Here is a 22,375-nt window from a genome sequence, read left to right as displayed (position 1 = left end):
AATCAGGACAAAGATTCTTGACCCTAATTATCCAGGACCACCCAAGAAATTTGGCCACACCACAAACCAGCACTGCGCTGGGATCTATGTTAGGGGACTGTGTCAACATCAGTTAGTTTTGAGTGAATGTTTTTGATAATTGGTGTTACTTGCTGTAAAGATTTGTAATCAGTAATGCGCCTGGGTATTTCCACCCTGTTAGGTGAATATGTCAGCTTCATTGAGATGTGAGTGAATGTTCATGGTGTTTGATGGGTGATATCGGAGGGCTGTGCAGAATCTTTTATGCATTTTCTAGGATTGTAAGATTGGTCGTTGCCCAGAAGGAGGTTATGGATGTCTAAGCCAATTTGTGGGGAAAAGATATTCTCAGGGGTGCGCACACAAACAATAGCGTATGTTTGCACATAATTGTGGGCATTTGTGAGCATACAGAGTTACATGAATGATATGCTGCAGGATTTGTGCCTAGTACTTTTGCCTTCTGCCCACTGAATATTGTACCATTAAAATGTCGTGCCATGCTTATTTTGAGCTGGTGGTTGCAGGTGGTGGGCACCAGCACTAATTGTTAGAGACCGGATCTAATTTTCCATCATCAGACTTTGAGCCATAAAACAAGAGAGAAAGAAAGGCAGAAAAGGTGAGGTAAGATTAGGAGCCAAAAAACAAGGTTGCCTCTGTATTCAGCAACCCTGGCATTTGGCAGTAATGGTGGTAGGATCTTTGGGCCCATGCTCTTTTATTCCCCAGAAATTAAGCACTACTCGCCATGTTCCTCAAGGTGGTGAATAATTCAGAAGTTACTCTAACCTTTACGTCGGCTCTTCCTTAGGGTGGTCGTCAGTGCCCCATTGGAACCAGACATGAGTGGACAGAAGGGCAAACTCTACAAGTGCAGCTATGATGGACCGGTGTGCAACTCCATCTACATTCCAGGTAAGAGCTCCATGTGAGAGACTAGGGCTGGGAGGAAGGGGACAGCTTACATGTGCTCACCATGCTGAGCGGCAGAACCGTGCACGCATGTTCACTATATGGATGACATAGTAGGAAGTGAATGGACGCTGCAGGGATGAAGATGGAAAGGTGTGAGGGCACGCCATGGGATGTGAGTGCACACAGTCTGTGTGAGGAACTGTAATGACTGTAATGGGAATACATACAGTAGGATATAAGGGCATGTCTGTGGTGCACGCAGAGTATGGGGCTGGGTTGAAGGAACAAAGTGTGAGTGCCCACTGAGGGAGGTAGAAAGGGTGCATAAAAGCACACTGTGATAGTGAGGGGACAGATATAGTGTGGAACGTTTTGAGCCTACTTTGAAGCAAAACTGTCTGCCTGTTGGTATTTACTGATACTGGCTTGGTGTCTGCCCCATCCGCTTCCTTGTAATTGGATGTCTTTCTTGGCTGTTTCAGGTTCTTCAGTGATATCAGTGATTTCCTTACTCTTGTGTGTGTCCTGTCCCTGGAGCCTTTCGGTTTCACCTTACCTTTTGACTGAGTGTGTCTCACCACTGCTTACCCCAGGGAACTATTTTTCTTCATTTGGTGTAGGATTTGAGATTCAGCACCAAATGTGAGTGCATGTCTTTTGTTCTCACTGTGTTTCTGAACTCCCTGCACAAGCTCTGTCGGTCTGTGTGCTTTTTCCCTCACCCACACCCTGCCCATGTCTCTCCTCACTTGCCCTTACTCTCCCAAATCATCATTTGTTCCCCTGAGCAGCTCTCATACCACCCTCCCTGCAGCGTTATTGTTCTCCCCTGGCACCGCGCACAGAGAATTTGTGGGAAAGGGATGCAGCTTTGTGGCTAGAGAAGCTGACTTTGCAGCTGGTAAACCAGGTTAATGAATCTCAGCTTCGTCTCAACATCCTGTGATTCTGGACATATCACTTAACCTCCCTGTGCCTAAAAATAAAAATGTGTGTTGCATATTCTGGTGCTCAGGTAAAAGCCTCAAACCAGGTTTGCAAAAAACAGTCTTCACTCTTCTTCCCCCAAATGCTGCTCATTGCTATTATCTTTTATATTGTCAAGACGGTCATCAGTTTGAGTGTAAATGAAAAATGCGGCCTTCATGGAAGTACAGAAAATAACATCCCTTCGCTGCTAGGCCAAGTAATCGCGGCAGGAAACTGCTCAAAACAGAACGTGGGCACACTTTATTTTTACAGTAAAAACTGACCCTTTTTTTGCAAAGTGCCTAGCTGTAGATTTAGAACCCTTGCACTGCTGGCACCTAGGGAAACCTAGCAAACCTATGCATTTTTGAAAGTTAGACACCCAGGGAAATCCAGGATGGAGTGACTTGATTGACTCTCACCAGGTTCTGTTACGCAGAATCACTTGCAAATCTCAAACTTTGTCAAAAAACAACACATTTTCCTCATATTTCTGTGGTGGAAAGTTATGGAATCTGCGTGGATTCACATAATTCTAACCACTCCGCATTCCCCAAAGTTTTTCGAGAAAAATGGTACCTCTCTTGTGTGGGTAGGCCTAGTTCCCGCAACAGGAAACGGCCTAAAACACAACGTGGACACACCACATTTTCACAGTGAAAGCTGAACCTTTATTTTGCAAAGTGCCTAGCTGTAGATTTTGAACCCTAGCTCTGTCGGCACCTTGGGAAACCTAGCAAACCTATACATTTTTGAAATGTGGTAACTTGTCTGGCTCTCACCATGTTCTGTTACCCAGAATCTCTTACAAAATTCAAACTTTGTAAAAATAAACACATTTCCCTCACATTTCCATGGTGAAAAGTTCTGCATTCTGTGTGGATCCACAAAATTTCTCACACCCCACATTCCCCAAAGTCTTCAGAGAAAAATGGTACCTCACTTGTGTGGATAGGCCTAGTACCCGCGACAGGAAACGGCCCTCAACGCAACGTGGACACACCACCTTTCCAAAAAATAAGTCAGTTTTCACAGTGAAAAGTGCCTAGCTGTAGATTTTGAACCCTAGCTCTACTGGCACCTAGGGAAACCTAACAAAACTTATCCATTTTTTAAAACTAGACACCCAGGGGAATCCAGGATGAGGTGACTTGTCTGGCTCTCACCAGGTTCTGTTACCCAGAATCCCTTGCAAACCTCAAACATTGTAAAAAAAAAACATTTTCCTCACATTTCTGTGGTGGAAAGTTATGGAATCTGGGTAGATTCACAAAATTCCAACTACCGCACATTCCCAAAAGTCTTCCGAGAAAAAGGGTAACTCACTTGTGTGGGTAGGCATAGTGCCCGTGACAGGAAACGACCCATAAACGCAACGTGGACGCACCACCTTTTACTGTTAAAACTGGCCCTTTTTTTCAAAAGTGCCTAGCTGCAGATTTTGAACCCTAGCTCTGCTGGCACCTAGGGAAACCTAGCAAACCTATATATTTTTGAAAACTAGACTTGTCTGGCTCTCACCAGGTTCTGTTACCCAGAATCCCTTGCAAACCTCAAACTTTGTAAAAAAAAAAAAACACATTTTCCTCACATTTCTGTGGGAGACAGTTCTGGAATCTGCATGGATCCAAAAATTTCCTATCACCCAGCGTTCCCCCAGGTACGGCGGCCATCTTGGGAAACCTACCAAACCCACACATTTCTGAAAAATAGTCACCCAGGGGAGTCCAGCAAGGTAAGGTTTGCGTGGACCCCCCAATGTTTTCTCACCCAAAATCCCCTGCAAACCTAAAATTTTGCAGAAAAAATCCAATTTTTCTCAAATTTCTGTGTGGGAGAGTTCTTGAATCTGAAATATTTCCACAAATGTCCTACCACCCAGTGTCACACACAAGATGATGGACCGAATGTTGCACATTGGCAAAACATTCACCCCCAGTCACAGATATGGGTTCAATCCATCATTATTTTGCTCACCACGCCACCCCAGTTCAGACATGGTCATATGCAAATCAGTCTTGACCCTGTGCCTCATGGGAACAGTCCAGCCCGAACTGCCAAGCCATGTCTTCCCTGGACCGGAATCAAGCATCCTAGGACCGGTTTCGAGGTTTCACCCCTCTTCAGCCAGAATAGCTTGACTCCAGTGGCGTAGTGAGCACGGGACCCACGCTGGGCATACCCTTCCCACATAGGCAGAACAGCAAAACACACAAGATGATGGACGGAATGTTGCACATTGGCAAAACATTCACGCCCAGTCACAGATCTGGGTTTAATCCATCGTTATTTTGCTCACCACGTCACCCCAGTTCAGACATGGCCATATGCAAATCAGTCTTGACCCTGTGCCTCATGGGAACAGTCCAGCCCGAACTGCCAAGCCATGTCTTCCCTGGACCGGAATCAAACATCCTAGGACCGGTTTCGGGGTTTCACCACTCTTCAGCCAGAATAGCTTGACTCCAGTGGCGTAGTGAGCACGGGACCCACGTCTGGGCATACCCTTACCACATAGGGCGAACAGCAAAAGACACAAGATGATGGACAGAATGTTGCACATTGGCAAAACATTCACCCCCAGTCACAGATCTGGGTTTAATCCATCGTTCTTTTGCTCAACACACGACCCCAATTCAGACATGGCCATATGCAAATCAGTCTTGACCCTGTGCCTCCTGGGAACAGTCCAGCCCGAACTGCCAAGTCATGTCTTCCCTGGACCGGAATCAAGCATCCTAGGACCGGTTTCGGGATTTCACCCCTCTTCAGCCAGAATAGCTTGACTCCAGTGGCGTAGTGAGCACGGGACCCACGTCTGGGCATACCCTTCCCACATAGGGCGAACAGCAAAACACACAAGATGATGGACGGAATGTTCCACATTGGCAAAACATTCACCCCCAGTCACAGATCTGGGTTTAATCCATTGTTATTTTGCTCACCACGCCACCCCAGTTCAGACATGGCCATATGCAACTCAGTCTTGACCCTGTGCCTCATGGGAACAGTCCAGCCCGAACTGCCAAGCCATGTCTTCTCTGGACCGGAATCAAGCATCCTAGGACCGGTTTCGGGGTTTCACCCCTCTTCTGCCAGAATAGCTTGACTCCAGTGGCGTAGTGAGCACGGGACCCACGTCTCGGCATACCCTTCCCACATAGGGCGAACAGCAAAACACACAAGATGATGGACGGAATGTTGCACATTGGCAAAACATTCACCCCCAGTCACAGATCTGGGTTTAATCCATTGTTATTTTGCTCACCACGATACCCCAGTTCAGACATGGCCATATGCAAATCAGTCTTGACCCTGTGCCTCATGGGAAAAGTCCAGCCCGAACTGCCAAGCCATGTCTTCCCTGGACCGGAATCAAGCCTCCTAGGACCGGTTTTGGGGTTTCACCCTTCTTCAGCCAGAATAGCTTGACTCCAGTGGCGTAGTGAGCACGGGACCCACGTCTGGGCATACCCTTCCCTCATAGGGCGAACATCAAAACACACAAGATGATGGACGGAATGTTGCACATTGGCAAAACATTCACCCCCAGTCACAGATCTGGGTTTAATCCATTGTTATTTTGCTCACCACGCCACCCCAGTTCAGACATGGCCATATGCAACTCAGTCTTGACCCTGTGCCTCATGGGAACAGTCCAGCCCGAACTGCCAAGCCATGTCTTCCCTGGACCGGAATCAAGCATCCTAGGACCGGTTTCGGGGTTTCACCCCTCTTCAGCCAGAATAGCTTGACTCCAGTGGCGTAGTGAGCACGGGACCCACGTGTGGGCATACCCTTCCCTCATAGGGCGAACAGCAAAACACACAAGATGATGGACGGAATTTTGCAAATTGGCAAAACATTCACCCCCAGTCACAGATCTGGGTTTAATCCATTGTTATTTTGCTCACCACGCCACCCCAGTTCAGACATGGGCATATGCAAATCAGTCTTGACCCTGTGCCTCATGGGAACAGTCCAGCCCGAACTGCCAAGCCATGTCTTCCCTGGACCGGAATCAAGCATCCTAGGAAGGGTATCGGGGTTTCACCCTTCTTCAGCCTGAATAGCTTGACTCCAGTGGCGTAGTAAGCACGGGACCCACACAAGTCATACCTCGCTGGACTCCCCCGGGTGTCTAGTTTTCACAAATGTGTGGGTTTGGTAGGTTTCCCAAGATGGCTGCTGAGCCAGGGGCCAAAAACCCAGGGGACCCCACTTGCAAAACCGGGTGGTTTTGTGATAGGTAATTTTGATGTCACCTGAATACGTTTTGGGCCCTTGTTCATCACGGGTACTTGACCCACCCACGCAAGTGAGGTACCATTTTTATCAGGAGACCTGGGGGGGAATGCTGGGTGGTAGGAAAATTGTGGTTTTTCTGACAACAGAATATTATGACACAGTAATGCAAGTATAATGCGTGACTATAGTCACATTTTGAGGTTTGCATGACATTGTGAGTAAAAAACACTTGTTGGGATCCCTGAGAGGCACACCACCCAGCACTCCCCATTTTGTTTTACTTTAAAGAAATATCTAAAGTTGGAAAATTTTCCCTAGAGACAGAAAGACGGATGAGAAAAATATGACTGCCTATCCATCTGTTCCTCAAGTACACACACATACTTGTTGGATTTGGCACGAGGGTGAGTGAAAGGTTCAAAATGTATATTTTATTAACAAGAGATTTCACAAAAAGGAAATGCACTGTTAATAATTAAAAGGTTAAAACCCTGAACGAATGACTCACAGCTCGTGAGCTGTAAACCACGCCAAGGCACTAACCTCTTTACAGGCCATTCACATACCTTTCATACTTGACACACACTTTCACACCACCAGCTGCGGCCCCAGCACATTACAACACTCACATCCACAGACAATGTGGAGACAATGTACACCCTGGCAGAGAGAGACAGAAAAGACAAATATTACTTCAAACTGAACAATTACTTACGTACTCACACATACTGGTTGATTTGGCACGAGGGTGAGTGAAGGTTCAGAGCGTAAAATTCTATTAACAAGAGTTTTCACAAAAAGGAAATGCACTGTTAATATTTAAAAGGTTAAAAACTTGAACCAATGACTCAAAGCTTGTGAGCTGTAAAACAATGGCAAGGCACCAACCTCTTTACACGCCGTTCACACACCTTTCATACGTGACACACAAGACCATTCACACCGCCAGCCGCGGGCCCAGCACTTTACAACATTCACATCAACAGACAGCGCCATTCAGGGGCCCATCACTTTCATACGCCCACATGACTGACACAGAAATCACACTGGCTGGTGGTTGGCATAGTGTCTGCAGTGGCGTTTGACTATCAGAGTGTGTAATGACCAGCAGCAAGTCACTATTCACACACTGCAGCCAAATACCAGCCCATGCATACCACCAGCCAAGCACCATCCCACCCACACTGACAGCCAAGCGTCAGCTAATGCACACCGCCAGCCAAGTACTAGCCCTCACACACCACCAGTAAAGTGCCAGTCCACGCACACCATCATTAAAGTTTTTTTATCAAGAAAGAAAGAAAACATAAACCAATTGCAACTAGATACAAAATGATAACTACAAAAACAACAGCAGTAACTAATGCCAACTGTGAAACTGAACAATAAATATATAAAACCATACAGACCAGGCAGTACACTATTAGACTCACGGTTGCTCCCAAAAACTCTTTTGAGTGTGATACAATCTGAAACATGTGGGCACGCACAGCCCAGGTTTAGAAGGACAAATTAGCACAGTGCATACGACTCTCCTTCCGCATACCTCTTCGCAAATAAACTCCACATCTCTTACAGGGATTGGTTTTTTTGGGCGTGGGAGGAATTAAATCAGGAAAATGGTGATCTTTCGATCTAGCCACATCCTCCCCCACTTCAACTCTAGGAACACTTGCCTGTTCCACTACAACAAGGCTGCCTATCACAGACTCCTGAAACTGAACAAAAGTCATCTTTGAGGCAGGAGAAATGAAATGAAAAATTATATTTGTATAGTGCGTAACTACCCGGAAGCCTTGCAGCGCTTTAACTGATTACTGTGGCGGGCTACAGGGTGGATTAACACGCTTTTGCGAACAGATGAGTTTTCAAAGCTTTTCTGAATGCCATCTGGTTATTATTCTCTCTAAGAGCTAGGGGGAGGGAACACTCCTTGAACACAACAAAAGCATTAAAAGTTGCTAAATTGAAGAGATGGATGGCCAACTTCTTATACCAAATGCAAGCCTTACGAATAGCAGTGTAAGGTTCCAACCTCTGATCTACTCTATCAAAACAACCCATGTGCTTATTGTAGTCTACAATGCACACAGGTTTGCGCATTTCAGCAATCTGACCTCAAACAGTCACAGGTGAGGTATTCTCATCATGGATAGTAGTCAGCATGTACACATCCCATCTGTCCACAAATTTCACAGCTAGCAGTTCCTCACTCCGCAAGGCACTGCACTGTCCACTCAAAAGCTTTTTGCAAATAAGCTCTTATGGGTAACCTTTACGGTTAGAGCAGATTGTGCCACAAGCAAAAGTGTCCACTTTGAACAATTCCTTAAACAATTGCATAGCAGTGTAGAACTTATCAAGGTACAAATGGTGACCTCTGTTAAACAGTCCTCTACCAAGATCCCACACAATTTTCTCTGATACTTCAAAAGTGGACAGACAACCAGGGGGGTCGTCAATAATGGAATCCCTACCAGTGTACACCTGGAAATTATAGACATATCCTGTCCTACTCTCAGACAACATATACATCTTAATTCCATAATGTGCCCTCTTGCTAGGAATATACTGCCTAAAAACCAAACGGCCCTTGAACAGGACCTAAGACTCATCAACAGCTATTTCTTTCTCTGGAATATAGATCTCTGAAAATCCATCTACAAAGTGATCAAGAACAGGCCGAATCTTAAAAAGACGGTCACAGTCAAGGTGACGCCAAAGCATTATCAATAAAATGCAGCATCCGAAGCAAAAGTAAATACCGATCACAACTCATAATTGCAGGAAATATGGCCGTTGCCATCAAGGGACTGGTAGACCAATATGAAGCCAGGGACGGCTTCCTTATCAAGCCCATCAAAAAAGTAAAACCAAAAAACTTTTCATCTCATCCAGATTTGTGGGAGTCCACTGGGTAGCTCTAGAGCGGGGCTTAAGTCTGGCACTGTTGTCCCTAAAGAACTGTTCAGCATACAAATTAGTCTACTCAACAATCTCAACCAAAAATACATAATCCATAAACAATTGAAAAAACTGTATAGACAAAAATGTTCACAATCCACTCTACACCGGCCTGCATCACCACTAAAGGCAGGCATCACCGGCTGCACCATGTTTGGATCAACCCAGAGTCCAGCATTTCTCTTGCTGCACTATCGGCACATCAGTGTCCTCCTCTAAAACAGGCACTTCATCTGCACTCAGAGTAGCTTCATCCACTAAAAAAGAAAAGGAAAAGAAAATTACACATAAGACAATGCAAAACACATCGCAAAGTATTTCATGCTCAAAACACTAACTAAATATGCTGCTATTATGACACCACTTACAAAAAAGTCATTCATGCATGACATAAATACTAATTTGGAGTAAACACATCAAAAATATTTTTCTTACCAAAACAAATGCAAATACGCAAAACTTCAGATCAACCACTGTCGTAACCGTAATCAAGCTTTGAACTAGAAGAAAAAGGAGAAATAAAACATTAAAATCACAAATGCAAATAATGCACTAGTCCACACATTATCCACCAGCCAAGCAAAGCTGGTAGGTGGGCCTAAAAGCATAAGGCCAATCTGCCCCCACGGGGAGTAGAAACAGCCACAAATTTCACCCTCATAAAGGGGGAGCGACCCTTGCCCACGGGGTCACTCCCCAACACCAACATATAAAAAGCCCTGGTGTCTAGTGGCTTCTGCCCCCCTAGGGGACAGATGGGCCTGAAAACATATGGCCGATCTGCCCCTAAAGGTTGCAGATTGGCCACAATAATCACCCCATAAAGGAGAGCGACCCTTGCCCAAGGGGCCACTCCCAACAGCACTAAAACAATCTGGTGGCCTAGTGGGCATACAATAAAATGAATCGTTTATTTGGGCCGATCTGCCCTCCCAGGGGGGCAGACACAGTCCAAATAAATGCTCCCCAAAGGGCGTGACCCTTGCCTAAGGGGGCACTCTCCAAAAACATATTGCTCCCCCAAGGGGAGCGTCCCTTGCCTAGGGGGCCACTCCCCAACAACACAAACAATCCCTGGTGTCTAATGGCTTCTGCTCCCCTTGGGGGCAGATGGGCCTAGAATAAAAAGGCCGATCTGCCCCCCGAGGGGGGCAGAAACGGCCTAAATAAATGATTCCCAAAGGGGAGCTGCCCTTGCCTTATCATTTCTCTTAACCACTCTGGAGCTGAATATCTATCTTCCAAGATCCAATGTTACATTACCCTCAGACGTCTGCACTCTTCCCATGGCCACCAAGCCAAAGTTCCAAGTTCCAAGGGTTAGACAAGCAAAAACTGAAGCTAGATCCTTCTCCCTCCTGGGCCCTCTAGCCAGGAAAAGCTTGCCTGCTGAACTATGCCCAATCAGAAGCGAACAGCCTTTCAGAAAGCAACTCAAGACTTGGCTCTATCCTCTAAATCTGACTTTCTGTGCCTTTTTACTTTCCACTTAGTGCCGGGACACTCCTCAGAGTAGCCGTGCGCTTTAGAAATCCATGCATTCATTAATTCAAAGCAGTCCCCTGAAGCGTCTGCGGTGCAGAGAGGCACCCTACCCCACTGAGTTCCCCAACCCCTCCGAAGTGGGGACATTCAGCCCAAGGCCAAATAATATCTGTGAGATATGGGAGACTCAGGGGGCCGTCATCACATTCTGCAACATCTAAAGTATAGCATCCACACTATACAGCTACCCCCCTTGGCCCATAGCCTCTGGCATGTCAGGGAACAACCAGGGGAACTGCAGTAAAGTGATTGTGCTCACCAGAGACCGCATGGAGAATTTGGAGGGCCTCAAGTGGCCTTAGTAGGTAGTATCCCAGCAGTAGACCATCAGTTCCTTTTTGCACAACTGCAGACTCATATTTTCTATCGGGTTGGGCTCACAATAGATGTAGTTCTGGGTGCAAGCCACATCACAGCTTTCTCTCTCTCTCTCTCTCTCTCTCTCTCTCTCTCTCTCTCTCTCTCTCTCTCTCTCTCTCTTTCTCTCTTTCTCTCTTTCTCTCTCTTTCTTCCTCTCTCTCTCTCTCTCACAATGTCTCTCTCTTTACTTCTAATTTTTCTTATCACTCTTTACCATTTGCCTATTTACATTTCTCTTAATACCTTTTTCTCACTCTCTCTCATTTCTCACTTTGCCTGCTCACTCATCTTCTACTGTTTCTCTCAGCCTCCTTCTCTCTTGCACACAAACTATCTTCCATCTCTCTTTAAATCCTGACTCTGCCCTCTTTCTCTATCATTATCTCGATCTTTCTCTCTTATTATCTTTTTCTCTTCCCTCTCACTGAAATCAATTTGTCAGCATCGTCAGTTATTCACTTTCAATCTAACATGATCTTTATTAGTGACTGGATGAATCGCAACCAACTCAAGTTGAACCCTGACAAAACTGAGCTGATCCTTACAGGTGGCTCTGCCAACCCATGGCATTCCAATTTCTGGCCATCTTCTCTAGGTAACCCCCCGTAGCCGGCAGACTCTGCCAAAAGCGTAGGCATTGTGATTTTTAGTGATCTGTCAATGAATGCCCAAATAAGCTCAGTAGTTTCTGCAAGTTTCTTCCAACTGCGGAGAATAAGGAAGATTGGTAGATTTCTGACTAGGGAAGCTCTGACCTTGGTTATTCTAGCCTTGGTTATCTCCCGATTGGACTATGCCAACTCCCTATACTGTCGCATTCCTGCTTATCAACTAAGACGTCTTCAGCTGGTTCAAAACCAAGCTGCCAGATTCATCTTTCACCAACCCAAATGGCAGCATGTGACACCCATAATGAAAAACTTACACTGGCTTCTCGTGTCCAAAAGGTGTGCTTTCAAGTTGGGATGCACCATTTTTAAAGCTTTTCACAGCAGCAGCCCTGCTTTTATTTCGTCTAGGATTCAAAGATACACCCCCTCCCGGGATCTGCGTTCCTCTCATCAACACCTATTGACCACTCCCTCTTTTAAACGTAAAAAGCTTGGAGGCCTTAGATTTGCTGTCCTAGGCACACAGTTCTGGAACTCTCTCCCTGTGGAGATGAGATTGACTCCGTCTTACGCACAGTTCAGAAAACTGCTCAAGACCCATTTGTTTGTTCAATCATATAACATTTATTCTCAGTTTCCTGCAACCTTCTTTCTGTCTTACCAGCGCCATGAAACCGTATGGTGTACATGCGCTTTACAAAAGCTTTTAACATTTAACACTCTCCTTGCTCCTGTGCTCGCTCTCACTTTAGTACTCTCTGTCTCTCCCTTTCCTCTCATTTCATTTTCTCTTCTCAGTCTCATCTCTCTTTATCTCTGTTGCATTCCACCTTTCTCTTTATTTCCTAGCTCTACACCTTTCTTTCTTTTGCTATTGTTTCTCTCTCTGTTGCTTTCTTATACTGCAATCTTTCCCTGGTGTCACTGTTCATTTTGTTTTGCATTTTCCTACTTGCAGTTCTCCCAAAATCTGAGATGTCTTCCTTTGGTCTGACCCTGGCTGCCAGCTCACAGCTCCTTGTGGTAAGTAGATATCACACAACAAGCACCTACGTACACTGGGCTTGAGTCCCTATCTCGCTCCTCCTTCCTGCCGTTCGCTCATTCCGCCTTTGCACGCGCAACGACTTCTTTCACTGACAATGGCCTTCCTGGTTTGAGACCACCCGCTCTCCAGTCTTTATTACATTCTAATAGAACTATTGATGTTGGGTTGTACTTGGGTGCTGCATTAGTTGCAATATGTGTGGTTTAGTGTCTGGTGGAGGCTCCTATAAATAATATATGTCTTAGGGCACCCATATGTACTGGTCGTTGGCACCTGCTGCTTACCTCTCGCCTACCCGTCACTCTGTCCAGATCACACTGTCCCACCTTTGCTTAATATCTCAAACTCATCACACCTGATACTTAAAATCTCTGCTCCCTGGATGTCCATCACAGGCATCCAAGAGAAAGGCAGAAAGGCTAATGGCATCTTTCAGTGGTGTCTTCAGAGTTAAAGCCTGGAAGGTGTAATGGCCCAAACCCATGCCTCTTTACAGTCATCACACTCCTATCTTTCCCTCAAGCTCTTCGGGCCTTCAGTTCCTTTCTCCCCTTTATTACATACCTTCGAGAGCATTACCCTAATTCCTACAGTATTAGACCTTGACACACCGAAATGCACTATGTTGTTGCATTACGTCAATGATGGAATGACTCAACGGATCAATTACCCTTGCTGCCTACTTGTGCATGACTGTGCATTGCTCCTCTGGTGTTCCTGGGAGAACACGGTCAGGCATTTACCTGACTGCGTATAGCCAATGCATGCCATGGTCTGCTCCTTGGTTACTTTACGTGGTTGACGCTGAGTAGTTATCCTGGCTATCTGTAACCACTGCATACCTGTGGCTTCTCCTCTGTAGGCTCTTGGTGGACCTTAACAAACAAAGTCTGAAATCTACCTGTCACTGCCAATCCTTGATGATGAATGGGTAAATGTTATTTATATCAGTGCATTAGGTCAAAGCCTACTTGATTTGTGACTTGCTGAATTTCCTTCTCTTGTTTTCCTTTTATCCTATGAGCGCAAGCATGCTTGACTTTAAACTTGGGACATTAACTGCTTATAAGCAGTGCATGCCTGCAGATTGCCCGTCCATCACTCTTGGCTACCTCTAAAAAGTCATAGTTGCATTTTTTTTTTTATACGCATTGATTACCTTTTATTATCCTGATTAAACGCTTTTGATCATTTTACAATGAGTGCCTTTAGTTGGTGTATGCCAAGGACTACCCTCTGTTGCTCCTGTGTGGACCTTACAGGGTATTTCTGATGGCTGTCTATAAATGTTCATGCTATGGCCTTATCTTCAGTCACCCTTGAATGGACCTCATAGGACATTTATCTTGGCTGCCTGTATCAAGTGCACGTTCAAGGGTGGCCTCCATAGGAGATTTTAGTCTAGCGGCCTGAAATCTGAGCCCTCCTCTGACGCATCTGGACAGTCCTTAAAGAGTATTTGGTTGGGTTTCTCCTGTGCTTACCTATTTGGGTTTCTCCTGTACTTATCTCAGAGTTATGCCTCACCGCTCCTGTATGGACTCTTACAATCATTTATCATGGATGACTTTACACAGTGCATGCACGTGGGTCATTCACATGTTGCTTCTGACAGTATGTAGAGCGTCGTCTATGACCACTTGAATCCGGTATGTGTTATGAACTGCTTGTTAACATTAAATGAATGAAAAGGGCATGTGTTGTATCTCTCACTCCTTATCTTGCCATTGAACGGCTAGGTGCAGGCATGTAACAACACCACTCTGGTCACTTATGCACAACACTAAACCACTTGCAGACCGCATAGGTAATACTGCAATTTAACACTCCTCACACCAAGCACTCACCCATGGCTCACAGTTTTCATCGGTGCTCAAGGTTCCATGTTTCATATGTTTTTGGGATACATATCAATGTTTCCTCTGAAAGGGTTCAGCATGTCATTGAGCTGTCATCCTTTGTTGAGCATCTAATTCTCTATAAGTAATTAAGAAAATTATGTTAACTTCTCTGAGAGTGTATGTTTTCAAATATGTGACATTAATTAAACAGCACAGATTTTGCAATTGTTTTAAGAGCCATACTTTTCCAAGCTGCTTTAGAAAAGAGACATACTTATTTTGGGCACATCATTTCCAAATCATTGCACACATTCAGTCTAAAAATAATTTTCAAACTCATCACACGTAGGGGCAGATTTATGACGACTGGCGCATCCCTGCATATCAGCAGGGATGCGCCAGTTATGATGCGGCACTGCTGCGCCACCATGGATGCGCCGCATTTATAATGCGGCGCACCATGGGGCAAAAACGGCACAGATGCGTGACGCATCTGTGCCGAAAAGTGGCGCATTGCTGGAGTTGCGTCACAAGCGCGACGCAGCTCCAGCAATGATCTCGGGGGCCCTATCTGTACAATGCTGCGTCAATCCTTACGCCTGCTTCAAGCAGGCGCAGGGTTTTGACGCAGCATGGGCCTAAAAGTGACTGAGTGAAATCTTGTAGATTTCACTCAGCCACTTTTAGGAGGCGTTCCTGCGCCGGAACGCCCCCACCTGCCCTGGAACGCCTACATCTGGCGCAGGGCTTTACAACGTGACGCATCTGGGAGATGCGTCACGTTTGTAAATGCCCCGCACCATGGCGCAGGATTTGCGCCGCTGCTGCGTCACAAAAGTGACGCAACGGCGGTGCAAAAGTGCCGCAAGTGCAACATAAATCTGCCCCCTGATACTTAAACTCTCTGCTCCCTGGATGTCCATCACAGGCATCCAAGAGAAAGGCAGAAAGGCTAATGGCATCTTTCAGTGGTGTCTTCAGAGTTAAAGCCTGGAAGGTGTAATGGCCCAAACCCATGCCTCTTTACAGTCATCACACTCCTATCTTTCCCTCAAGCTCTTCGTGCCTTCAGTTCCTTTCTCCCCTTTATTACATACCTTCGAGAGCATTACCCTAATTCCTACAGTATTAGACCTTGACACACCAGAAATGCACTATGTTGTTGCATTACGTCAATGATGGAATGACTCAACGGATCAATTACCCTTGCTGCCTACTTGTGCATGACTGTGCATTGCTCCCTTGGTGTTCCTGGGAGAACACGGTCAGGCATTTACCTGACTGCGTATAGCCAATGCATGCCATGGTCTGCTCCTTGGTTACTTTACGTGGTTGACGCTGAGTAGTTATCCTGGCTATCTGTAACCACTGTATACCTGTGGCTTCTCCTCTGTAGGCTCTTGGTGGACCATAACAAACAAAGTCTGAAATCTACCTGTCACTGCCAATCCTTGATGATGAATGGGTAAATGTTATTTATATCGGTGCATTAGGTCATAGCCTACTTGATTTGTGACTTGCTGAATTTCCTTCTCTTGTTTTCCTTTTATCCTATGAGCGCAAGCATGCTTGACTTTAAACTTGGGACATTAACTGCTTATAAGCAGTGCATGCCTGCAGATTGCCCGCCCATCACTCTTGGCTACCTCTAAAAAGTCATAGTTGCATTTTTTTATTTTATACGCATTGATTACCTTTTATTATCCTGATTAAACGCTTTTGATCATTTTACAATGAGTGCCTGTATGCCAAGGACTACCCTCTGTTGCTCTAGTGTGGACCTTACAGGGTATTTCTGATGGCTGTCTATAAATGTTCATACTATGGCCTTATCTTCAGTCACCCTTGAATGGACCTCATAGGACATTTATCTTGGCTGCCTGTATCAAGTGCACGTTCAAGGGTGGCCTCCATAGGAGATTTTAGTCTAGCGGCCTGAAATCCGAGCCCTCCTCTGACGCATCTGGACAGTCCTTAAAGAGTATTTGGTTGGGTTTCTCCTGTGCTTACCTATTTGGGTTTCTCCTGTACTTATCTCTGAGTTATGCCTCACCGCTCCTGTATGGACTCTTACAATCATTTATCATGGATGACTTTACACAGTGCATGCACGTGGGTCATTCACATGTTGCTTCTGACAGTATGTAGAGCGTCGTCTATGACCACTTGAATCCGGTATGTGTTATGAACTGCTTGTTAACATTAAATGAATGAAAAGGGCATGTGTTGTATCTCTCACTCCTTATCTTGCCATTGAATGGCTAGGTGCAGGCATGTAACAACACCACTCTGGTCACTTATGCACAACACTAAACCACTTGCAGACCGCATAGGTAATACTGCAATTTAACACTCCTCACACCAAGCACTCACCCATGGCTCACAGTTTTCATCGGTGCTCAAGGTTCCATGTTTCATATGTTTTTGGGATACATATCAATGTTTCCTCTGAAAGGGTTCAGCATGTCATTGAGCTGTCATCCTTTGTGGAGCATCTAATTCTCTATAAGTAATTAAGAAAATTATGTTAACTTCTCTGAGAGTGTATGTTTTCAAATATGTGACATTAATTAAACAGCACAGATTTTGCAATTGTTTTAAGAGCCATACTTTTCCAAGCTGCTTTAGAAAAGAGACATACTTATTTTGGGCACATCATTTCCAAATCATTGCACACATTCAGTCTAAAAATAATTTTGAAAAAAGGAAAAATCGGAAGAAGACGGCCATGCCATTCCCACACAAAATTGCAAAGAAAATAATGTATTTTTACACAGGTCTCTGTCCGTATAGTCATTATTTAACCCTTCATAAGTACTTTCAGGAGACCATACCAAATATTGCTGTATTTACCACAATGTTCAGTCTGCAAATCCAGCATGTGTTTTGACTATGAGGAGACTGAACTAAGGAGAGGTGTTATGTGAGCCAGGGAGGAAGAGAAGTGGCTGGATGTGCAGAGTACACGAGGCACGCTCTGCATGGTACTCGGCACCCAAGCTGTCTGAGATGCTCCAGTGCTTGCCTCCTCAAGCCCTCTTTGACGAGTGTTTTGTGAACTAGTTGGAGCACTAGAAATGCAGGTCAGTAGCAAAGCCATGGACCTCTGCGCTGGCTAAAGGATGTCAAATTTAGGCTCTTTTTTTTATTTTTATTTTTTTTATTGAAAATCAGCATTGATAATTGCATACTTACATTCATAGAAATTTACTCTACACATATTCAATACATAAGAAAAACCTCAGACAAATCCAATTAATTATTGGGGCCCATAATGCTAACCCAAATTTCTTTTTTCTTCTACCTTTATGTTTATATAAAGCAATTTCCAAATTATACAGAGCTAACAATTTAGCCTTCCAAATAGAAAAAGGCGGTGAGTCCGGACTTAGCCATTGAGAGATGATACATAAACGAAAGACAGCCATACATAAAAGCAAAAATCCCTTCTCAGGAGTTGAACGCTTTCTAGTATTTATCCCAAACTCATATCCAAATAACACTAATTGAGGTGTAACATCAACAAGCACTCCGAGAGCTAAATTCAGAAAACATTTTACCTCATTCAACAAGGGGACTAGTACAGAGCATTCATAAAACATATGCACCGAATCAGCTGCCCTCAAAGCACATCTAGGACAAACATCCCCCCGATTCGTCTCCCACTTAGCTATCTTCGCTGGGGAGTAGTATAAGTCAAAGATAGCCATATAACATTGGCTTTTAAAACTACCTGATAAAAGGACAGCATCCACCAGACTGAATACTAGCTGTAGGTCAACACCTAATATCCCCAGCCTTCTTTCCCAGCGTTGCTCAAAGTGTACAAGATCGTCCTGCTGGGTTACCATTATGAGTTTAGAAAGTTGAGAAATCTTACATCTCCCCTTTATAGATTCTAATATCAAATTCTTTTCCAAACTAATAAGCCCTCTTAGATTAAGTTTATCTAAAAAACTTCGAGTTTGGAGATATTTAAAGAAGTCCGAGCGTTGCAGCCCAAACTTCTCTTGAAGTTCACAAAACGACATCATTTGATTATTTAGAAAGAGGTCCCCAATGGTTCTAATCCCCTGAGTATTCCACCTCAAAATAGTTAAATCACGGAAAACTATAGGGAGCTTCCCTGTTATTCCTAGAGGCATATAGCGATTATATTCCTTTAAAATAAATTGTTTGCGAACTTTACGCCAAACTACTACTGCAGCCCAAAGAGTCTTAAAACGGGTTCTTTTATAATAACTTGGCTCGAAAAACTTAGAAAATAAATACCTAGCTTCAGGCCCCATGATGAGCTCATATATAGAAGGAAAAACAGCTGGGTCTTTATACATCTGAGTACCAAAGAACAGTATCCCCATATGCTGGAGCATTGCGGCCCAATAATAGTAACGAAATTGGGGGATATCCAACCCTCCCCATACTTTTGATAAACTGAGCCATTTATAAGCTCTCCTTGTCCTCTTATAACCCCATATGAAACGGGAGCACATTCTTTCTATCCTTATAAAAATTGAGTTGGGTAACAAAAGTGGGATTGTACGAAATAAATAAAGAAATTTAGGAAAAACCACCATCTTAATAACGTTGCACCAGAGACGTTTTAATGCATGGGCCAAGTGGGCTCTGGCCCCAGGCCCCAGCCTTTCAGGGGGCCCCCTGGCAGTCATCTCCATTCTCCAGACTTTTGCCCTCATGACCTTGCAAATTTCTTAAACAGATTGTTTTAAATACTGTTTTCCTTTACTTTATTTTTTATGTAGCTGGTGTGTGAGAGTCTAGTACAGCCATTTTGCAGAGAAATGTTGTGTTTATGTTTCATGCAATATACATAAAAAAAGTTTCTTTTATATCAAACAAGGCCTAACATATAAGAAATGGGAGGGCATCACAGGGATTATTTGCAGTAATATTGGTGAGCTGCTGGTGTGGTACAATATTTAAAACACACATAACTATCCCTGAATATTGGCTGTAAACACATTTAGGGCCTTATTTATGAGAAGTGATGTATCGCTGTGTGAAAACAGGGATGCGTCAATTCTTAGTGCGCCCTCCTTGCGACATGATGGATGCATCATAGTTACTGTATGACGCATCATGTCGCAAGGAGTTACAGATACGTCAGTATTTCTGACATATCTGTAAGCGCAACAGTGATGCATTGCTGGGGTGTGTTTGAAAATAGATACAAATCCAGCGATGTGTCTTTTCACATGGGACAGCCCCACGTGAAAGAGAATGCATCAGTCTTACACCTGCCGTGAGGCAGGGGTAAGATATTGACGCAATGGGGTCCAAGAAGCGGCGCACTGAGTTCTCATAGATTTCAATGCGCCACTTCTGCAAGGCTTCTTGCGGGGTAACACCCACCCTGCATACATTATACCTGGCGCAGGTATAATGCGGTGCAGGGGTTTACAAAGTGACGCATCTGCCTAGATGCGTCACTTTGTAAATAGTGTGCAACATGCACATTTTTTACGCTGCCGGTGCGTCACAAAAAGTGACAGTAGGAGGAAAACATTCATGAAAGACCCATCAGTTATTAAAAAGCCAGGTTTTTAAGTTCTTCCTGAAAGAGAGTAGGTCTGTGGTTAGTCTCAAACTCCGGGAGTCTTTTCCACAATTTTGCGCCTAGAAAGGCGAGGAATCTGCCTCCAGTGCAGGCATGGCATATTTTAGGCACGATGGCCAGGTTGGCATTGGAAGATCTTAGGGGTCTAGATGTTGTGTAGCGACTAGCGCGCTTATTTAGTTAGCTGGCTCTTAAGCCATGGAAAGCTTTAAAGAAGATGGTCATCGCTATGAAGTCGATCTGTTCTTTATGCGGAGCCAGTGTAGAGACTTAAGAATAGGGGTCATACTAGATCTGGGTTTAGGTCTCAGGATGGCTCTGGCTGCCGCATTTTGTACCACTTGTAGGCGCTGGATTATGGATTTGGGAAGACCGAGGTACAAGCTGATGACATAGTCAAGCTTTGATGTAATCAGAGCCTGCTCCACAATCTTTCTACTCTCAAGCGGTAACAGTGGCAGGAATTTTGTTGGCATCCGGAGCATGCCAAAGCAAGCGCAAGTTTTTGACTTTCTCCTTTTCTGCGGGCGGGGGTGGCTGATCTTTTTGTCACCAAGAGCGTTTCTGGATTACCAAAGAAAACAACTTCAGTTTTGTCAGGATTGCACTTCAGCTGATTGATCTTAAGCCAGTTAAAAACCTTTGTGAGGAAAGTCCTAATCATTGCCCGTCAAAGTTGGTTCCTTTTTCACATGTAAAACTCAGCTGAGTGTCATCAGCACAGGAAACTATTTTGACGCCCTCTTCCTCTACCAGAAACTCAAGGGGGGATAGATATATATTAAAAAGGGTAGGACTGAGAATGGAGCCCTGAGAGACACCTACATTCATGGCCGGAACCGGGGATAAGAAAGGGGGGAGCCAGATGTCCTGAGATCTATTTGCCAAGAAGGATGACATCCATGTTAAGGCGGTCCCCCCAGGCTGATGCTAGCAAGTCTCTCCAGGAGCCTCTCATGTGGGACTGTATTGAAGGCCGCCGACAGATCGAGCAGTATCAGAACAGCCTTGCCTCCCTGGTCCAGCTTACCCTTGAGAAATTCAGTCACTTCCAGCAAAGCGGACTCCGTACTGTAAATAGCCCTAAAACCGGATTGGGACTCAGGAAGGAGCTTCCCATCTTCAATGTGTTTTTGGAGGGCCTTGTTTACATGCTGCTCTAATACTTTGGAGAGAGCAGGAAGAAGGGAGATTGGCCTGTAGTTGTCAGGGTCCGTCAGTTTGGCGTTAGCCTTTTTTATCAGTATAAGAATCTTAGCATTCTTCCATAATTTCAGCATGTTCCCTGAGGAGAGGGAAGCATTAAAGAGCTGGTTTTTTTGGGGGTTCATGGTGGGAGCTAATAGGTTCAGGATATTCGCTGGACATGGGTCGATAGGAGAGCCAGACTTAATGCTTTGGAGAAGGGTCAGTGATTCTTCAAGCTGAAACTCAGGGAAAGCTAGTAAAGATGGAGGATCCAAGAGGTGAAATTTGTTATTAGAACTAAGGTAGAAGGTCAGTTCTTCCTCTGAGATGTTAGTGAATGCTTGTTTGATCACGAGAGAGCTTTTTGTAGAAGAATTGAGCTATTTGCTTAGACCATTCTTCTGTGCATGGCCCTTCCTTTGTCCCGGCTTTCGGGGCGGTAAAGGATTTAACTATGCTAAAGATTTCCTTACTCTTATTTTGGGCATTTTCTATCTTGGTTTGAAAAGTTTTTCTTGGCTGCCTTCACGAGAATGTAATGAGCTTTTAAGGTGTCTTTATACACCTTCCTGTCCTAAGGTCAATAGGATTTACGCCATTTCCGTTCCATTTTTCTACAATTGTTTTTGCTACATCTAAGGGAACCGTAAAACTATGGAGCTGGTGGGGCCCACCTCTTTGAGGAGTGGGAAACCACCGATACCGCTGCACCGATGTTGGTTCGGAGCCATGAATCTATTGAGAGGGCGTCCGAGTCGGGGCAGCCAGACAGCTCCGGTGAGGAATAACTGAGGGCGTCTACTAACATTGGGATGGATATTTTATGGAATGTCCTGTAATTAGGGACCCTCTGCCCTGCGTTAGCCCGAGGGGCAGTGGCAGAGTTGGGAATGATCAATTTTAATAGGTGGTGGTCAGACCAGGTAATGAGAAGAAGTAAGCTTACTGATCTGTCAAAGTTGTGAAAAATGTGGTCGAGGGTATGGACCTTCTCATGGGTGGCTGAAGAAATACATGGAAACATGTTGCAGGCCTGCAGCGTCTCCAATAAGGGAAATTGTTTGAGGGTCTTTTCTATTATCCA

General features: G+C 44.8%; 1 protein-coding gene across 1 annotated transcript in view; it reads left to right on the top strand.

Annotated features, from left to right (window-relative positions):
- The window catches only part of LOC146811427 (integrin alpha-X-like), a 665,400-nt gene that overhangs the window by 32,747 nt on the left and 610,278 nt on the right, over window positions 1-22,375 (top strand). Inside the window, exons 3-4 of the mRNA XM_085615067.1 lie at window positions 836-939; window positions 12,595-12,659. Of these exons, the coding sequence (XP_085471193.1) occupies window positions 836-939; window positions 12,595-12,659 (169 nt within the window). The remainder of the gene's footprint in view (window positions 1-835; window positions 940-12,594; window positions 12,660-22,375) is intronic.

This window comes from Triturus cristatus, chromosome 7 (assembly GCF_964204655.1).
Source record: "Triturus cristatus chromosome 7, aTriCri1.1, whole genome shotgun sequence".
In the NCBI taxonomy this organism is placed as follows: Eukaryota; Metazoa; Chordata; class Amphibia; order Caudata; family Salamandridae; genus Triturus; species Triturus cristatus.
The sequence above is the reverse complement of the archived record's forward strand: the minus strand, read 5'-3'. Positions and strand labels throughout refer to the sequence as shown.